Below are 21195 nucleotides of genomic sequence, written 5' to 3' on the forward strand. Positions count from 1 at the left end.
CGTACCAAACAGACGCTCAAACACCAACACTTCGTTGTCGGGAGTCACGTCTTGCGGGGCACGTCCGATACTTCGATGGTAAGATTGGTTGTACGCTTGCACCAGGTGCGGTAAGATGTCGATGTACTTCAGAGTGTGGTGATGCGTAAAATATTTCCACATGCGTTCTTTCAAAGTGCGTTGAAAACGTTCCACGATGCTGGCTTTGGTTTCGGGATTCTCGGTGGTAAAAAAATGAATGTCACGTTTCTTTAATTCTTTTTGGAAAGCTTGGTTCAGAAATTCGGTGCCTTTGTCCGTTTGCCATCGAAGAGGGTGACGACCGCTTTGTTTCAACACCCGTTGCAGGGCTCGCACTAACTCGCTGCTCGATTTGGAAGTCAAGGGCACGACCCAGGCAAATTTGGAAAAGACGTCGATGACACAAAACAAATATTTGTAACCACGATTGTAGCTGGCCAAATGAGAGACATCGGCTAAATCGGCTTGCCATTGATGATCGATGCCTTCCACTCGGGTGCGACTTCTGGCAAACTTGCGTCGAATGGGTTTGTGCAAAGTGTAGGTAGCTTGTTCTTGTAACCATCGTTGCACTTGAGGTAAACGGAGACTTTTCAGTCGCGTTTTGGCAGCACGATACAATTTTTGAACTCCTGCGTAACCTGCAGGATGGGAGGGATCGTAGTAAATGCTGGCTAAGACTTTTTCGATTTTTTTGTGTTGGTTGGTGTGTTAATAAGACACCCACTCTTGGAGGATGCTACTCTTTTTCTCTTGGGGTATTTTCTTGGATTGCAATGCTTTGCGTGTGCGGCCAGCAATAGGTGTCGAAGAGGAGAAGGATGTCTGAGCGGGGGATATCGGTTCTTGTTTCACTTCTGTCTTCACTTCTGTCTTCACTTTCTTTTTCTCTTGTGAGGAAGAAGGGGTGGCCATCATCTTTTTAATCCATCCAATTCTGGAGGTAGGTGGTGTTGTTAACTTGCGTACTTGTTCTGGTGGAGTTTGAAACCCTTCCTCTTCTTCTCCTTTTTCTGTCTTGGTCACGGGTACTGGTGGTACTGGTACTGGTACTGGTGATGGTGATGGACTTTTCATCAAGGTCTTAAAATCTTTCAGAGTGGGTAGAGCTGTTTCGTCTAAAGCTTTCTGGTGAAAGAGTTGCAGTCGTTGCAAGAGTTGACCGTACTTTTGCGATTTTTCTGTTTCGGACAAATCTTGGCGATCCATCAAGGACTGCAATTCGTGTTGTAACTGGGACATCTCGCTCAAATTGGGATTGGGAGCTAATGCGGGGTGTGTTGTTCTTGCCACCGATGGTATTCCATCCATCGTTTGTAAGGCACTAAAGCTAGTTTTCGTCCTTCCATGGGGTTGTCAGGGGTCGATTCTGAGATCTTGGAACTTCCGAGGCCTTTTTATCTTGCTCCCACCAGTCCTCCCAACATGGTTCCCAGGACTCCTTTCAGTATGGGGCCTAACAAGAGAGGTAAAATACCTCCACGTTGCACTAACTTCTTCTTTTTTTGACGAATGGGAATTTTCTTTTGAACCATTTGGCGAAGAACGTGACGATGTTTGCCTAAGCATTGTTTCTGGTGTTTGGACAAAGGGATCGTGCCTTTCAAAACGTTCAAACAACATTCGCACACGGTATCGATGACCTCTTTGGAGGCTGTTTGAATGAGTTTTTTTCGTAGGGGTGGAGAAGCTTTGGACAGGACAAATAACATGTCCCCATGTTTGGCTAAACGTGGTGGCAGTCCTTTCCTTTTCTTTCCTTGGGGTTTTCTGGAGGGTGACATCTTTGAGTCTTCAGGAGCACCAAAAAACACTGATACCGACTTGGTCACAGGCCTTTTTTATACTGGAACGCGTCGCCACTGATTGTCTTTACGTCGTATTAGTTTGAGGACAGGCATGACACGTCGTGCAGGGGTACGTAACGGACTAAATCGAGCCAGTTCTTGCTTGGACAAATCCAGTAAACTTTGTAACATGCCCGATCTTTCTTGAACTTTGATTTTGGGAGAAGGTACTTTGTGAGCAGCAGCCACTGCCACTAAATTGGAAGGTCCTGCCACTGGGGAAGTTCTTTTGGGGGTCAACAACGGAGAAGTTCTTGGTGTGATCAACGTCTCCAAGTACTCTTCAGTTCTGGGTGTCATTAACGGAGAAGTGGACAAACGTGAAGCTGCCGGAGACGCAGTCACCGCCGTGGCAGGCCGTGGTTTGCGAGTGTAAGGTTGCGTCCTGGCCGAAGTGCCTCTCTTGCGACTAGTTTTCTGTGGACTTTTCTTTTTCTGGGGGCTTCTTTTCTTTTTCCGGGGTGGTGGTGGTGTCTGGTCAGAGGAGGGTCCTGCCACTGGAGAAGTTCTGCTTGGGGACCTGGTCTTTTTCTTCTTGGGGCTTCGTTGGACTTTTGTCTTGGGTATAACTTTGGGGGCATTAGTATCCCATCTTAAGAGTGAGCGAATGATGACCCCTCCAAGAGTACCGCTCCCTCCAGGTTTCAAAATGATTTGTTTTTTGGTTTGAGTGTCGATGCGGGGATCGGCCAGTTGGACCAAAGCGACTTTGTTTCGATCGAAAAAGCGTTTGGTTTGATGAGGAATCTGAATGATTCCTTGGAGTAATTGACGTGCCGTCACCGTGAACCATCTTAAGACTTCTTTGAGACTAGCTTCTAAGACACGAGCTCGTGTTTGTGGATCTTTTTCTCGACTGATGCCATACAAGGCACGAATCAATTTGACGGGAAGATGCGACTGAAGGGACGTCATGTTCGCACTGAGAGTGAGACAGACGAAAAAGGGTCTGAGGTTTTTATAGATTTTTTTATGGGGAGTGAAATGAAGTCGAGGACGGAGACGTGTACAGGACAGGCCCTCCGTCTTGGCACCAGTGGTGAAACAAGTGGGTACGAAATCGCAAATCCTCGGGGGTCGTAGGTTTCAAATCGACGAGTAAATAGGCGTGTGGAGTTTGAGTGGCATCGTCGTACGCCTGAGTCAGCCAAGGCGTTCCTAACTGTTTGGCTAAGACTTGCACTTGCGATTTATCTCGAGGGCTTTTAAACAAGACCACGTAATGCGCATTGAGACTGATGGTGCGATGGGCTTTACTTTGTTGAAACAAATTTTGGGTGATGTAAACGACACTGGCATTACGGTGATGTCCTTTGCGCGTGAACCACAGTTTAATTTCTTCTTCGTCTTCTCCTAACATGTCGTCGAAAATGACCAAATGGGTTAGACGGGAGTCAGAGACGATGCCGTCGTCTTCTTTAGGAATGCCTTCCACAAACACGATGGAATCGCCTTGACTTTCTCGCAAGAGGTTGTACGCCGATTGCCACTCTTTGTAACACCACACGATTCGTTGAGGGGGTCGATCGATCAAATGATGTTTATGTTCGATCAAACGTTTGACGAATTCGGTTTTGCCGGAACCGCTAGGTCCAGCAATGAGCATGTTAAAGGGATGGCGAAGATACAAAGCCTCCCAACTGGCACGATCTAAGTGTTCGTCGATGACTTTGACAGTAGAGGAAGAGGGAGCAGAGACAGCAGAGGTAGCCATGGTGTGAGAAATGTCACTTGTGACACGAAAAACAAACAAGACAAGAGTTTATATACTTTTTCAGAACACGTTTATTGAATGTTTCAAACATGAATACGAAAGACAAAAATACATAAAAGCCAAAGGCTTAAGTACGAGAATAAAAGGCACATGATAACCATGAACGTGGAATAAACACAAGTGTCTGTACAACATGTTTTGGGTAAAGTTCTAACCAGTTCTATAGTAGGGGGTAAGGTCACACAAGCGTCCTCCCGAAAGGGTCTTTCAGGCCTGTCCACGACAGTCCTGTCCTGGGTGACGGGTTCTTCTGGCACCGTCACTAACACAGGTTGAAAAGTAACTTTTTTCCTTGAATAACTCTCGTGCATACTGGGCCACCTCTTGTGTCCAAGCCTCAAAACCCTGGTCTCGGTGATGTCCAACATTTGACTCCTAACCAATCTGGTTTCTTCTTCGTCAACGACATGGTAAGTTACTTCAATGAACAATGAACTATCGATCTTGCCTAGGGTTCCTTTTTATATACAGACCAATACCGACGTGACCGTACGGTAAGGTGAAGTGATTGGGAAGTCGCACTCGCTTCTGGTATACAATTTGATAGACTTTTTCCAAGGGTCGACTGACGATATGGTAAGTGGGTAAACGTACAATCTTGTTCGGTTGATAGGTGGTCACTTTAAAGTTTCCATCCTCTCCCGATTGCAAGGCTTCTTTCAATACCCCAAAGTTGACCACTTGACTGGTACGATGATTCAGAGTCAGTCCTTTCACTTTGCACGTCGTGTGCACTTCTCCTTGTTTGTCCCGGTATTCGTAGCCGCAATTTTTGGGACCACCACTGACGAAACTTAGAATCTTGTCGTCGGGATGCTCGTCTGTCCAGGCTCCTAAACGGTCTCCTTCGATGTCAGGGTGCTGTTGAATCGGGTGATGGATGTAAATGCAACTGTCCGTGTCAAAGTACAGGACGCGTTCTTCTAACAGTTCTAAAGCTTCGTACAATTTTAAGCGAGCATGAGCTGTCACGTAAGCCGCAATGATGACATTTCCAAAAGGGTCGTCTTGTACAAAGTCCAGATCTTCTTCGTAATTGACCAAGATCAAATCCTCTCGAACGATGTCCACGTGTTTCATGTATTTGGTTTTGTCGTGAATCATCTGGAAGTAGCGGGAAGGTTCTGTCAAATATTCCGTCTTTGGTAAACACGGTCGTTGTGCCATTTTACCCCACAAGCAATTTAACATCACTTTGGCAAACGATCGCCTGCCTTCGTTTTTTTCGATGTGGTCTAAAGAGATGCCTTCTTGTGCATAGTATTTCTCTTTGAATTGTATTTGGTCTTCGGGAGTGTGACACCAGGAAGGATAGCCGCTGACTTCTTGTTTCAGTTTCAAAAAGGCATCCACGTAGTCGGCGAAAATGCCTTTCTGAGTAGGGTCACCCTTGTGGTACTGTTGTGTCTTGGGAAAGTGGCAAATTTCGTACACTTCTAACAGTTGGTATCCCATGTCCAGAGCTTTGAACAATTCCACGCTGACCCAGGTTCCCGTCAAGGCACGTTCTTCCTGGCTGTGATGGCAAGGTTGGTCCTGGTTGCACGTTTCTGCACAAGTACGGCACAAGGGAAACATCAGTTTGCCTTGACAATGGTGAGGTAAGACGGGATGGTATAGGTTCGTGGGAGGCAAAACTTTACACTTGATCAAGCCTTCGTATTGTCGAATGTTTTTCAGGTCGATGTGTTCCGTCAACAATTGCGGGTGCCCTACAGGAAAGCGACAATATTTCCACACGTAGGGATACAGCGAACACACGTCCAAGTATTTGATTTCTTCTCCTTTCTCTTCGTCGGCTTGGTACAGCAAACAGGTGGCATTGGTCCTTCCTCCGTACAAACTATCCCTCGGGTTCAGCGGGTCCATGAACTGGTAACTTTCCACGAGGCGTTTAAACTCGGGATCGGTTTTCAAACGGTGATCGTACTCGTGTTCCCACATTTCCACCACTTGGTATCCTTGCTGTTCTAACTTTAGGCGTCGCTGACAAGTGTCCTGGTACAAGTCTTCCATGGTTCGTTGCAAAAACTGATTTTTAGTGTCACGGTCAGGGTAACAGACGGGACATCCGTGAAATAAGCAACCGTTAAACTCGTACACGATCTTGGGGTTTTCTAAGTCCCAGCCATCTACCGAATACGTTCCGATGGTCTTTTCGCCTCCTCCGTTGCGGGCATGCTGGATCCATTTGTCTTCCTTGTCGCACAAGTAATGTAACCAACGTAGGGCTTTGACCGAGTATTGACGCTTGACATAGTGGGTCGTTTGAGGACTGATGACAGCCACGGTGTTTTCAGGCATGAATCGTTGGCGGTACACTAAGGAACACGCTTTGGCAATGGTGCAAGCTTCTTTCAAAGGATCGACCCCTCCGTGTTCCATGAACAGTTCTCGAAATTTTCCACAGCAACGTCGTAAAATGTCCACGTCGGAACGACAATACTTTAACATTTCTTCCTGAAAGTCGAAGGGGTCAGAGGCATGAGCCTGGTACCAAGCGTAGAAAGCTTCTCGTTGTTCGGTACGCATGTTGTCGGAGTCGTAATAGTGAGCCTCAGGTAAATGTGGTAGAACGGCATGTTAATTGGCTTCCGTATTGAAAAAGTGTGGAAAGTACCCTTTAGCCATTTCTGTCATTCCAAACGTTTTAGGCATTCGACTCAAAGGCATGGCCAAGTAACTCATCGAATCTTTAAACTGTACTTGTCCCACTTGCATGAAAATGATTTTGGCTCCGTTCAAAGTGACTTTAGGACGTTCGGTGCCTTGTTCCGTATAGTATCTGAGAAGAAACTGTCCATCGTATCCGGAGAAATTGTGAGCCATCACCGTGGCATGACGATGACAATCTCCGTAACGTTCGATGTCCTCTTGGCTCCACGTCTTGTCGATGGGGTCTAAGACCCATCGGGCAAAATCGGCTAACGTGTTTGGTCCCCGAAAGATTTTTTCACGCCCTCCGGGAATCTTGCTGCAGTGAGGGCAATGACTGAAGATAGGTTCTTGAATGCACTTCTCGCACGCTCGATGAGCCACGCAGAACTTAGGAATGTGAATGCCGGTCTCTTGCATGCATTCGAAATCGAAAAAGATGAAATTGCCTTTCTTCTTGTGACCGTCCTCTTTCTCTGGTGGGGGTTGGTATTTTTGCACGTAGCATTGGTGTTCCAAGTCCACGATGCGGTGACAAATGTGACATTTTTTTTTTCCTGAACATACGTGTGCCTTGGTACTATTGGTACGTATGCCTTGTCTACACGTAGGGCACAATCTCAAGAGTTGACAAGCACATTTCTGCTGTGAACCTTGCGTCTTCAGATGTTGTTGGTAACAGGTAGGACTGACAAACGTGCGCAAACAAGTCGAACAAGGCACTGGTCCTTCGCTCAGACAGGGTGGAGAGGCCAAACATCCTGGGCATTTCATTCCACAATGTTTGTGTTTCTCTCGATTGTTATAACCATAGTCACATTTCTCACAATAATAACTGTATCCCAGGAATCCAGTGATACTGGTAATGGTATCGAAATGGTCATCGTGATGATAGACATGAATGTATTTTCCGTCCTTAAAATCTTGGCCTCGAAACAACAGAGTTCCACGCATTTCTTGAGGGTGCACTTTCGAGGTGTAGCGTGGAGCTAGGGCATCTTGCAATTTTTGCATCTCAGGAATGCCACAGGGTGTGTCTTTGGACAGTTCGGCTTGTTGTAACAGGAGTTCTGCTTCATTTCGTTGTTTGGCTCGGTCGGATTGTTGAATAGTTTTCCAGGTTCTTTTCCATTCTACCGTGTCGTTCTTGTTGGCATAGGTTCGTCCCACCACGATGGCACGGGCTAAACACATCTGGTCTTGAGGGTTGTTAATTCGGACGAGACTCTTTTTGGTGTTGCGAAGGTCGTCCACCAATAACATATTTTTGCATCCAGTTCCTTGAGGAGGAGAGACGTGGGCCATTTTCAGTGTGGCTTTACCATCGGTGATGTCAAACTGGTCATTAGATTGTTGCACCTGTTGTATCTTGTCCATGACTTTGGAAGGGGTCAGTTCTGCGGGTCTGCTAAACTCGATCCAAACAGGGGATTTCAAACCGTCGTGATCTATGGATAGTGTCAAGCGATCGTCTTCTTTGGCTTGACATTGTCGCTTGAGTGCGGTGAGCAAAGAATCCCACATCTCGGTGATAAACCCTTCTGCTTTCTCCAAGGGTACGTCGGCCTTGAAATCTTTAAACTTCACCGTGTAGGTGTAAGCCGTGGTTCTAAATTTTCTAGAGGAGCGCTTTTCCGTCTCTCGAATGGAATAGTACTTTTCAGGGTTGACTAAGGGTGGTGAACTTGGTTTAGAGGGTTCGGATTCTGGTTCACTCATGTCCTCTTCAAAATCACTGGCATGAATTTGTGCCAAGATTTCAGCCCTGGTACGAGGCGATAGATCACGTTTCTGCCTCTTACTTTCTTCTTCTTCTTCTTTCTTCTCGAATGAATGGGATCGTTTCATCTTGAGTGCAAAACGTCAAATGACTCAAGTTTAAACACCATAGACTAATTTATAGTCTTGGCAAACCAGCGTATATAAAAAGGGTGTGTGTCTTGTCCTTTCACTATTCATTTCACTCTCAAGCCGAGCACAACGATGGAAGAGACTACCCAGATGGAACGTTTCGTCAGAGCTTTGCGAGGGGTCATTAGAAAATTCTCTTCAGACCAGCCGACGGACTACTCTCCTTCCTTTCGAGATAAAAGTCAAGATACTTGCTATATCTGTCAGAAGAAAGGGCATTGGTCTTCAGAGTGTCCAGACCGTCAAAAAAGAAAAAAAACAGGGGCTAAAAAAGACAAAAGTCAAGATACCTGTTATTATTGTAAAGAAAAAGGACATTGGTCTCCAGATTGCCCAAAAAAGAAACAAGAGGAGTCAGAAGAAAAGAAGGATTCTTCAGAAGAAGAGAGGGATTCTTCGGAAGAAGAGAGGGATTCTTCGAAAGAAGAGAGGGATTCTTCAGAGGAAGAAGAGGAAGAAAGAAGACAATTCTATTTAAAAGAGGCAAAGAAACAGGAGAAGAAAAGAAGAAGGGAAGAAAATGAGGAAAAAACGGTGAAGAAATTCAAAAAACAGAGAGACTAAATAATGAGAAAGAAGAAGTGTACGAACTTTTTAAAGTGTTCTGTGGTGAATTGTGAATTGGATTGTAAAAAATGGATAAAAGAATACATGAATGATATAAGGTAAGTGTCTTTGAGTTTTGATTTTAAAATAAGAAGCTAAACTCAAGCACTCATACACAGACACGTACTATAAGGGTAAAATGGGTGGGGTTTATTTTTGAGTTATTGGCAAATTGAAATTGTATTTCTTTTCGAGAAATGTGGGTGGCCCTGAAAAGGGCCTTTTTTCTTTATGGTGTAGGAGTGAGTTTAACCAATCAACTTTAACTCCCTTAAGCCTTTGCCACGGCCAAGGCCTACTTCTGATGATTGGGTTGAAATCACTAAGGGTGGTAGGACAGGCTTAGTCACAGGGTTGGCGTGTTTAGCTCGGGAAGGTCGTATTCTCTTCGGTCGTGATAAAGAAGTCTGATACATTTGTTTCAGACTTCTTAACTCCGCTAAAATGTCCAACAGTACCGTAGCCGTTTGATTTTCACCCTCTTGTTTCTTTGCTGCTACTTCTTCTTGCTGTTGTTGCTCTTGTTTTTTTTGTTACCTCTTCTTGTTGCTGTTGCTGTTGCTGTAGGAGAAAAGCTTGTTCCGCTTCCTTTTGTCGTTGCATAAATTTCTCCAATTCTTCTTTCTGTCTCTGTCTAAAATTCTCCACTTGCGGTAATGAAGAAGGTAACGAAGGTTCCGGAACAAATTCTTGCGAGGTAAGAAAATCCACAAAATCCCAATGTACCTCTTCTGAAAGTAAGTCCGGGTTCCCTTGGGCAGTCTCCCCTGCTGGTGCACCCCAATGGATCGTTTTCTGAGTTTCCGTCATGTTGAATCACTGTCGCATAGATTGACTGCACACAAGCGCTAACGAATCTATATAGACCACGTGACGTCACAGACTGCTCTCTTGGGATTGGATGCGAGCTGACTGAATTTTGTAACGCGTGTTCGGATTGGTGAATGAATTCAATCCGTTTCAATCCTTCCTGTACCTATAAATAAGCGCAGTTCACTGCATTGATTCACCTATTCTCGTCGCTTCAAGATGTGGACCACAGTTGAGTCATCCACCCTTGTGTCTTCCATGATGTTTAGGACGGACATGCTCATGTATGTCAGGCCCAAGTGGACTGTTGTTGATAGGACAGATACTAGTCAATGGATGAGGAGAGTTTACATAGAAAGACAAGGATGTCTCAAGAGGGTACTTGTGTATGGACCGGCAGTTAGAAGGAGTTTAAGAAGAAGAAGAAGAAGATGTGACAGATGCCATCTATGTTAATATTAATATTAACATAAACCCAAAGGCCCTTTTCAGGGCCAGCCATATTTCTCGAAAAGAGATAGCCTTTCCATTGCCTACCCCTTTTTTAAAAAAATTTAAAAAAAAAAAAAAATCCCATGTTCAATTTCCCTTGATGCTATAAAGTCCCACCCTGTTTAAATTCCTTTGACGCTAAACCGTCCCACGATTTTTCTCCATGTTAATTTCCCTTGACGCTAATCTGACCCACGATTTTTCTCCATGTTAAATTTCCCTTGACGCTAATCTGACCCAGGGGTCTCTGTAATGCTAATTCCCATTGATGCTAATCTCACCCCATTTACTACTACCATTAATATTTTCCTATTAACCTGTCCCTTGTGCAAGTTATCAGAAAAACTGGAATAAAAGTACATTAGTCAGATACTTTTACATATACTCTCTGACAGGCATAAAAACACATTAAGTTAATCAAAATAAAAAAAAAAACAACAACATATTTTAATTATTTAATTCATTGATATGGCATTATGTAGAAATAAAAACAAATCGAGAGCTACATTTTCTGATCCCATTATTGCTATATTATGCTAAAAATTATTGCTATTTGATGCTAAAAATTATTGCTATTTTATGCTAAAACTTATAACATATCCAGAAGAAATAATACTACTGTACTTTTTCCAAACCTCTCCAAAACCTAGCGTCACGGGTTTCCATAATACTATTTCTGAAATACTGTCACATACAGCACATCCAGCGCTTGTTATCTTAATTCAGTTGCTATTTGCACATATATATATTTTTTAACACTTATCTCTGTATATGACCTCTAGCAAAAGAGACAAAGGATTTTGTTAAAATTTTTTTAAAGCACCGTGTCTTTCAAGTACATAAACGGCTATGGTCTTTCAAGTATATAAGCGGCTATGCCAGTCAACTTCCTTCGAACGAGTCAATGAGAATCCGGTGCTTTATCCGGTGCTTGAATAATATTGTTTAATATTATATTTCACGGTATTGCAGTTGAAGACACATACTGGAGATAAACTTTGGGATAAAATGTTTTGACAGACTAGTCTATTGAAGCGCCACATAAGGATACATACTGGGGATAAACCATTTAAATGTGAAGTTTCTGATCAAAAGGTTAGACAGACTAGTCATTTGAAGAACAAGGCGAGAATACATACTAGAGATAAACCATTCAGATGTGAAGTTTGTGATAACATGTTTGGTCATTGTAGTTATTTCAAGGTCAGCATGCGGACATACTGGGGATCAACCATTTAAATGTGAACTAAGTAATAAAATATTTGGACAGAGTAGTCATTTGAAGAACACATGAGAAGCCATAGTGGAGAGAGACCATTCAAATCTGAAGTTTGTGATAAAATGTTTGTGCAGAGTAGCCCTTCGGAGAACCACACGAGAATTGATACTGGAGATAAACTATTCAAATGTGAAGTTTGTGATAAAATATTTGAATATAGTGTTCGTTTGAGGAACCACATGAGAATCCATACTGGAGATAAACCATTCAAATGTGAAGTTTGTGATAAAATGTTTGGACTGAGCAGTAATTTGAAGAAGCACATGAGAATCCATACTGGAGATAAACCATTCAGATGTGAAGTTTGTGATAAAATGTTTGGTCAGAGCAGTACTTTGAAGAAACACATGAGAATACATACTGGAGATAAACCATTCAAATGTGAAGTTTGTGATAAAATGTTTAGACAGAGTAATACTTTGAAGAAGCACATGAGAATACATACTGGAGATAAACCATTCAAATGTGAAGTTTGTGATAAAATGTTTAGACAGAGTAGTCATTTGAAGAAACACATGAGAATCCATGCTTTTGATAAACCATTCAAATGTGAAGTTTGTGATAAAATGTTTGGACATAGTAGTTATTTAAAGGTACACATGAGGGCACATACTGGCGATCAAACATTTAAATGTGAACTTTGTAACAAACTATTTGGACAGAGTACTAATTTGAAGAGCCACATGAGGATACATACTGGAGTTAAACCATTCAAATGTGAAGTTTGTTATACAATATTTGCACACAGTAGTACTTTGAAGACCCATATGAGAATCCATACTGGAGATAAATTGTTCAAGTGTGAAGTTTGTGATAAAATGTTTGGATATGGTAGTAATTTGAAGGACCACATGAGAATTCATACTGGAGATAAACCATTCAAATGTGAAGTTTGTGAAAAAATGTTTATACAAAGTAGTCATTTGAAGAAACACATGAGAATCCATACTGTAGATAAATCATTCAAATGTGAAGTTTGAGATAAAATGTTTGGACTTAGTAGTTATTTTAATGTCCATATGAGGGCACATACTGAATATAAAAAATTTAAATGTGAACTTTGTAACAAACTATTTGGACAGAGTACTAATTTGAAGAGTCACATGAGGATGCGAGATGTCATGGGTTTAATCCCCAACCAAGTCATACCAAACACTTACAAAAATGGTACTAACAAGTTCCTTGCTTGGCGCTCTGTATTATGAAGTTAGTGTTAGAACTGGTCAGCCTGGTGTCAGGATAATGTGACTGGGTGAGACATCACACTACATGTCTGCGACATGATGTTCCAGTGCTTGACATCACTATAAACTGCCACGCTGCAGACATATGACTAAAAAGTTGTTAAAGTGACATTACAAATCTAAATCACACACTCACAATTTATGTAGTGCCATAGGATGTTGTATACTGTTGATAAAGTATTTAAAGGTTTTGGGAGAGTACATATTCAACCATAACATGATAATACTTAATGGAGAATAAATATTAAAGGGTGTAGTGTTTTCATTTTTAGCTTAATAGTGTTATGAAAATAGGTCTTAAAGGAGCAGTACTGTATCTTATGAAGAAATACAGAATTTCAGTCACCTTCAGGGAATTGTAGTCCTTAAAGACGCAAATTTCTGACCCATCAATTACTTTTCAAACTTTCAGGTAAACATAGATAATCAAAGTCAAACTTTAAGATTCTGACAAGCATCAAGCGTCGTTTATAAATAGCTAAGTGGAATAAGGTACAGGTGGCTGTTACCATCATAGCTGATGATTCAATGTAAACATTAGAGCAATGAAGACCCACATCCCAGAAAAGGTATTGTTTTGGCATAAAAACAGTCTGTACAGATGAGATCTGTTTCATGTAGGAGACAGAAAGAATAAATCTCTGGAACTACAACAGAATTGGGATTTAAAAAACAACGCAAATGCTGAAAATTCTGTGCTACTAGTTTTGTAATACAATGTATGTATGCTTCTTAAGGCACAAAATGTTTTAAAAGAAAACGGATGATGTAAATCAATTGATGTGATTTTTTTGATAACCTGTAAAAGATATAGGATGCAATGTGTTGGACAAACACTTCAACAAGTTTCTAAGAGTGAATAATCATTGCTTTCAATGTTTCATATAAAAAAATTATAGAGATCCTCAGTTTTCTTCTAATGTTTAATACACTTTAACAACAGTAATCAGTCTCTACATGATTTTTCATTTTAGGCCACTATATATTGTGCATAGTGACATGAATAGACTCATAAAAGAAACTTACTGGATTGATAAGTTACATACTTTGTATCCTAATGGCCTTAATGCCAATGCACTATATAAAATTTTATATTTTGTTTTTTAAATTGATATATTGTATATCCTTTATAGCAATATAATTCAATGAATGACTGTCTATTTTATTCTGTTATGGAACAACTACAGATACAATGCACATGTCCAAATGACCAAAAGTAAGTTGATACAAGAAAAGGTCGACTCCAAACAGTTAACTACAGATGCTAAATTATTAATGATCTAGTTAATAGAAAGAATTTAAATTGATGTTTGCAGAAGATTTAAGTTGCAGTGATAGTTTTGCATAAACTAATAATGAAAGAATGGATATGTATTCGATATAACGGAAAAAAGACATTTTAATGTGAGAAAGGTTGCCAGTAGCTTCTCATCACTATATTCTGCCATGCTGCATACATCATAGCGATATGACTGAATTTTTTTTTAAAGCTGCCTTAAATATCAAAATCACACACACGTACTCTATTTGATTATCTTCTCATTCTGTCTCTCTCATTTATACTGGGCTCCATGTAGGTCATTAAATTTAGAGAAATATAATTTATTTTGCGACTTATGCTTTAACAATCATATCATTTAAATAAGTAAAAATAAGCATGACTGTGATCCCCTTGCAACTTTTTAAAAAAGCATGGGGATTATGTCTTCATGTCTCATTGAACCTCCATTTAGTAATGCAGTTTATCTTCTAAACTGCTAAAGACAGCTTGACATTCTGGAATAAAACCTCGATAGTCTTAAGATATGCATAGTGGGTTTATAATTTGCATCGGGATTGGACAAGTTTCTGGGAATAGTTATTGTTTGATATACTTTAAGGATTTAAGATATATGTAGTTTGTTTTTGTTTGTGTGTGTGTGTATGTGTATGTGACTTGGATTTTTAACATAGCTTTAACAATTTTTCAATCATAGTGCTATTATGTTCTGCAATGGGGCAGATTATAGTGATGTCTAGCTCTGGGGCATCATGCCACAGACATGTAGCATAATGTCCCACCCAGTCACATTATCCTGACACTTGGCCAACCAGTCCTAACATTAACCTCTTAATGCTGAATGCCAAGTGCCAAGTTTGTCTCATAAACCCCAATAAATTAACATCAATTCTTGAAAAGTAGTCAAGAGTTGTGACCTGCTCAAAATATTTTTTTTGGTTGTATTTTCATGTGAATTGGCTGGCAGTATAAAGAATTTACTTAGCCATCTACGTGTGTGGGTTAATCTTTCTTCCATGTCCATGCAGAAACTCTTCTACAGCTTTACTTATTAACATTAAACTTTCACAAATGGTGAACTCGGGATTAGTATGTGTTTACCATGATGTCAACAGATAGAGATATTATGGAGAATAATGTCAAATGTTTTATATCACTTATTGGTGATTCGGAATAATAAGGCAAAAAAATATAATTAAAGCCTTAATAAAGTTTATTACACTTCTTTGTCTTCTTAAGATCGTATAATCTAAACAAGATTCTAATTTCATGTTAGGAATCTTCCAACAAGTTATATAGGAATTCAGTTTTCAACAGTTCGAGTTCTCTGCGTATCACCATGAAAGCTGGGGGGTGGGGTCATTGGAAAGATTTAATCAGGCTTTAAAGAACGTAATAAGGTCATATTGATATGACAAAAAAAATGGTTGGAACGATGGTATTCACTTATTGTTATTTGCTGTTTGGAAGTCGGTTCAAGAGTCCCATGGATTTAATCCTTTTGAAGATGTTTTCGGACACAATGTTCGTTTAACACTGACCTTGTTGAAAGACAAAACTACTTTTAGCTGAAAAATCAGAGATCAATTTATTTGATTATGTCTCTGACTTTAGATACAAACTATCGACAGCTTTTAAAATGACCAACAGAAAAAAAGTCTTCAATCTACACAATCACAAATAAAATTAAGGTAAGACAAATCTACCAGGAAAAGAACTTCTCAACCTGGTGATAAGGTTGAAGTCCTCTTGCTCATACCTCAACAGTCATCTTCGGGCTATGTATTATGGTCCTTATCCATTTAAAAGAAGTGACTGATTTAAATTAAATCATCAAAACTCCTGGGAGGCGAAAAACGAAAAAAACATTATGCCATATCTGTATGTTAAAGGAGTATGTTGATCGAGATAGATTTGTAAATCATTTACTCGATGTCGTTGTTCCTATAAAACACAGTGATGCTTTTAATGACGACGTTCAACCAGAATGGAATGTCTTTGGTTCAACCATTCTTCAAAATTCAGAAATATTAAAGAATCTGGACAATCGACCTGTTGGCGTTTCAACCTAAATGAAGGCTTTCTATATAAACAAGCAGATGGACTGTTCACTGTCGCTTTCTGGTTTCTTGATTAGTCCATTTGAGTAAAAATTAAATATGAATGAATACACACACACACACACACAGACACACACACATATATATATATATATATATATATATATATATATATATATATATATATATTTGTTCAAAAACATATCACTCCAAAAATTTGAGGAATTATTGATATTATTCAATACGGAAAACGACACCAGATATTCTGCTTGAAAATATAGTTTCGCCCATGCTAATATGCTGACGATATTACTAAGGAAACTTCCTTTTGATTCGAAATGCTAATAACTGTAGTCTAGTGTACGAACAAGAGTGAGGATATTTACCCGAAAAAACTGGAACAAACTGGAACAAACGAAAATACCAGATAACAACAAAGTAGATAATACCGGAACAAATACTAAAAGACAAACTCTACTTTCTTATTTATATTATTATTTAATATCCACTGATTTTTAATAAATTTTATGCAGAAGATCAAGTAACTTTTTCTTTAAATTTTGATGCAATAGGAAAAGAAACGAAAATACCGGGAAAAATAAGGTGTGTCTGTGTGTGAGATTTTGGATTGTTAACGTAACTTTATCAATTTTTCAATCATACCGATGTATGGCAGTTTATAGTAATGTCTACCACTGGGGATCATGCTGGAGACATGTAGCATGATATCCCACCCAGTCAAATTATCCTGACACCAGGGCAACCAGTCCAAACACATACCCCTTTATGCTGAGCGCCTAGAGAGGCAACTGGTAGTGTCATTTTTAGAAGTCTTTGGTATAACTAGACGGGGGTTCGAACATGCGACATGCCTTATCCGAGGCGGACGCTCTAACTACTTGGTCAACTTGCTGTCAGAACACAAATAGATAATGCCGGAACAAATTGAATATGTGTGTGTGTGTGTGTTACGAACACCGTTCTTTATAAGCAAGATATTTGCATGAATCAAGTTTCGGAAACTATTAGTAGGATAGTGTTGATTAACTGTTCTTATTACTCAACCACACTGCTCATGTTCTCGTGCATGAGTAAAATCATGTTCTGATATCATAAAAAAATACTGGTCAACAAATTTTTAGAAATCGTCCCGGTCAGAGATAAAATGTATTATTTATGATTGGTTATGAGGTGTTGAATTCAGACATGACAATTGAAACAACTGTTTGGCTACTCTTTCTAAGATATTTATGTTGTATGTACATTGTGTAGATAGTAGAGTTTTAATCATACATTGTAAACCTAGGTATTTTCACGTGGTTTTGGTTGCTTTACATGCTAATATTTCACCGGTCCTGTTTATGTCACACTTTAAAAAAATAGCAAAAGGGTTATAGAAGTAAAATTTATTGTGAACAACATTGAGCTAGTACATCACCGTGGATCGCGCTATAAACCGGTAATCGAGAATTTATCACCCTGACGTTTTCAGGTCCACGATGGGCATTGAGTATATTCATGCTACTTTATTATCGCAGATCTAATTTATCGTATTCCCGTTTGGTATTCAACATCACCAACACACACACAATAACATATCCGCCAATATGCAGCCGTGAAGTAATTGATGTACTCGACACTGTATCGAGACCAACTCATAAGGACATGCACGATTATACAAGTAGACGATTTAAATAGATCTTAAGTAAAATGATAGATATTTACGGAAGATCTTCCTCTAGACAAAAACAAAAAACTGTCTCGAAAATATAAGTAAACATATTAGTGATGAAATATCTGAATTATGAAATCTTGCAAATGTAGATCCAAACGAAGTGATTATATTTCAAGATAAGCAAGGAATATTAAAAACAAGTAATCTTTCATTAAAAGATGTTATCGTTAAAATTACTGGAGTAAATGAAAATATCATAGCTGTGTTTGATACTAATGGAAACATTAAGTCTGGTGTTATTATATCAACGATATTATATAATATTCATGGTCGACTACAAAAATCTGGTGATAAAATGACTGGTAATCTCAATATGGCTAGTAACACAATTGCACATTTCAGAGAATCATTAATAGACGATGAAGTTGCAAGGAAGAGATAAGTCTGCAAAAGAAACCTTCCAATGATGAACTCGTTACTTTCAGTTAATGATACAATAGCCACATTTAAATCTGATTATTCTACCCATGCAAACATATTTTTGAATTATCGCAAAAGAATAAATGGAACTATTGATTAGTTCGTTGAAAAAACAGCGTTTGTTGGTATTAAACTCTCCGAAATTAGAGCAAAAATCACTAATAGTTCAGCGTATATAATAGCGGCTGGACAAGCAATATAGTCACCAGTTAATAAATATATCATGCATCGTGCTGAGGTTACCAGTATATACAGGATCTCAGTACTTGGTCTTACAAAATTTATAATATCTACCGCAATTTAACGGTGTTATCCGCTGACTCCATCAGATGGATCTATGTTAGTGATGTTGGAGCAAAACGATGAGAACGTATTGTTGAACCGGAAGAAAAAACTCTGCTTGATTTAGAATTGGTGTCTTGAATTAGTCGCTAGATTTTCACCTAAATAAAATATAATGATCTGCCAATCAACATTCAGAATTTTAGATTCATTCAAGCACGTGAATGGCAAACAAAATTAAAAAATATCATTGACGAATATTCAGTAAAAGTAAAATAAAAATCGCAGACGTGTAGTTGTTATTGATATAACTGTATATTCAGCGTCTGCTGTTATCGCTGGAACCGGCGTATTATTATCAATAATAACAATGACATCACCAGCAGTTGTAACAGTTTGTGTTTCAACGGCAATGACAATTGCTGGTATTCTCCATATCATCACAAATAAAACATATGCACGTGTACAAATGCAAAATTGCATGATTATGTAGCAAACTTACAAGCATCGACTGTAGCATACTCCAAATTATCCTCGTTAATATCAGCAAGTTTTTACGATATAAAAATATCAGATTGTGAGTTTGCGGAGATAATCAAAATTTATGAAGAGGCAACAACTGTGATAAAATCCACGTTTGATTTAGATAGTAACACTACTAATAATAATGTCAACCCCACTAACGTCGTTGAACGAGCTACTACAACAGACTGTCGCTAATATAACTCCGTTGAAAACCATGATGATAACAGTAAGCTCAACCATTTCGGAATTTAGTGTCAATTTTTCAACTGCAATTCCAGTAAAATAAATAGCTTTTTCACAATTACGAGCATATTAGATTTGGCCAAATAGCATCTCAAAATCATTTGGTGGATTAGGAGCAAATATTTCGCGCGTATTTGCAAATAAAAATAAACCAGATAGAATACCAGACTGGAATGCTCTCGGCGTACCAACAGGTAATTATCAGATTGAACAAATCAATGATGAATTTAAGCAGAACATAAAATCAATAACCGAAAAAATCGAACATAGCTATAACAGTTCACGAACGAAATAAATTGAAATGAATTCACCAGATTACGTCATTGATATTTATCAATCATCGGTCAGATCCGTGTTAGGGTGGCCTGAAATTCCACCAGAATATCATGGACCACCAGAACCAAAGTTAGATGATTTTTCCACTAACGAAATTTGTTTTGTAACAATTCCAAGATATCGAAATAGATATCAATGTATTCATTATACAGCCAATCGTACTAAAGATTTTGATTGTAGACTGTTTTATACAACACCGTTTTTAATAATCGATTATGATCCAAACATTTCCACTCATATTATGAAAGAATTTTTAGATCACTGGTTGATGCAATTAAAACTGAACATATAACTATGTTCACAACATTAGTGCAATTATTTTAAAAAATTATATTCTGGAGTATAACTATCTAAAACAGAAAATCATTGAAACGATACAACATTTAAATCAAATTGTGTCAGACCTTTAATATGTTAATCAAGTTATTTTTGAAATAATAAATGATAGTACTTATGATATAGGAGATAAGAAATATGACAACCATTAGGCAGGTATATATTAATCATTATAAGATGAAGTCCATTTATTTAATCATGTGTATACAGGATTTAATACCGACGAACTGAATAATTCAGTTAACGATCTCATTAATAAAAACTTTCCCAAAATTGTTAAGTTATGGCAAAAAATAGCCCTACCAGCATCTCTTCTCAAACACAATAATGCTTTATACGGTGGCGGTCGTCATATTTCACCTGGAGTTCTAAATATTACATCAACGATCACAATCAATCTTGTATTTGACGTTATTGATGGCAGCTGTCAAAAATAGATCTTGAAAAATCTGGTCAGGCTCAACAAGGATATATTTTTTTATGCATTTACAACGCAAGTATCTATCACTCCTGTTTACATGCGTTGACATAATCCGTTATTATCGCGAATAAATTTCAAACTTACTGACCCATCCGGAAATTATTTGATTTACGCGAAGAATTTCTAAATGTAAATTTATATGTAAGATCGTAGATTTTTGTTCTTAGATATTTTCTGAAAGTTACAGAATTATTTATTTATGTTTGAAAATCTGAAAGATATTTCTGAATTTTAGTCGTTTTGTGCCTATTTTAGTCGATTTATCAAAGAAAATCAGTCAAATAGCAGATTTTCTTCATGAGAAAACCCTTGCTGTTCTCTAATTGATTTTGGCATTTTTCGATAAATTTTCATCTTTTTTATTCGCAAATATGGTAAAAATCAAGCAAAAATCACATAAAAATTAGGATCGAGTGTGTTTTTCTTTTGGTAAGAATTATTCGATAGATTTTAGAATCACTTTGATAATCGCATGAGGTTTGACCCAAAGAAAAAATGCAATTTGACTGATTTTCATTGACAACTCAAATACAGTCAGTGATAGCAACGATGAAGTTTGACTTAATTTCAGTAAAAGTCAGTAAAACAAGTATTATAATCAGAATAAAAATAGATCTGAAAGTCAATGATAAATATTATTATCTGAATAAATGGTTCATAATAAATATTACATTATTCACTAGTGACAGAGCATCCGGTTCCCATAATTTCACGACCTGACATATTCTTGCTTAATTGTCTTATGCGAGTGTTAATGTTATGTTTGGTTTCGTATTCGTGAGATAATTCTGATCTAATTTTTTCGATTACGCTTGAGAGGGATATGAATTTTTTCCACTTCTGTTTCCTTGACAGCAGT

The 21195-nt window shown here is 38.7% G+C and overlaps 1 protein-coding gene across 1 annotated transcript; it reads left to right on the forward strand.

The window, feature by feature from the left end:
• Positions 1-11005: 11005 nt before the first annotated feature.
• Positions 11006-14997, forward strand: LOC149784084 (uncharacterized). Its single transcript, XM_089932176.1, has one exon. The coding sequence runs from the start codon at positions 11407-11409 to the stop codon at positions 12373-12375; it is 969 nt and encodes a 322-aa protein (XP_089788302.1). The 5' UTR covers positions 11006-11406; the 3' UTR covers positions 12376-14997.
• The last annotated feature ends 6198 nt before the right edge of the window (positions 14998-21195 follow it).

Source organism: Sinohyriopsis cumingii, chromosome 14 (assembly GCF_028554795.1).
Source record: "Sinohyriopsis cumingii isolate HCF-2022 chromosome 14, ASM2855479v2, whole genome shotgun sequence".
NCBI lineage: Eukaryota > Metazoa > Mollusca > Bivalvia > Unionida > Unionidae > Sinohyriopsis > Sinohyriopsis cumingii.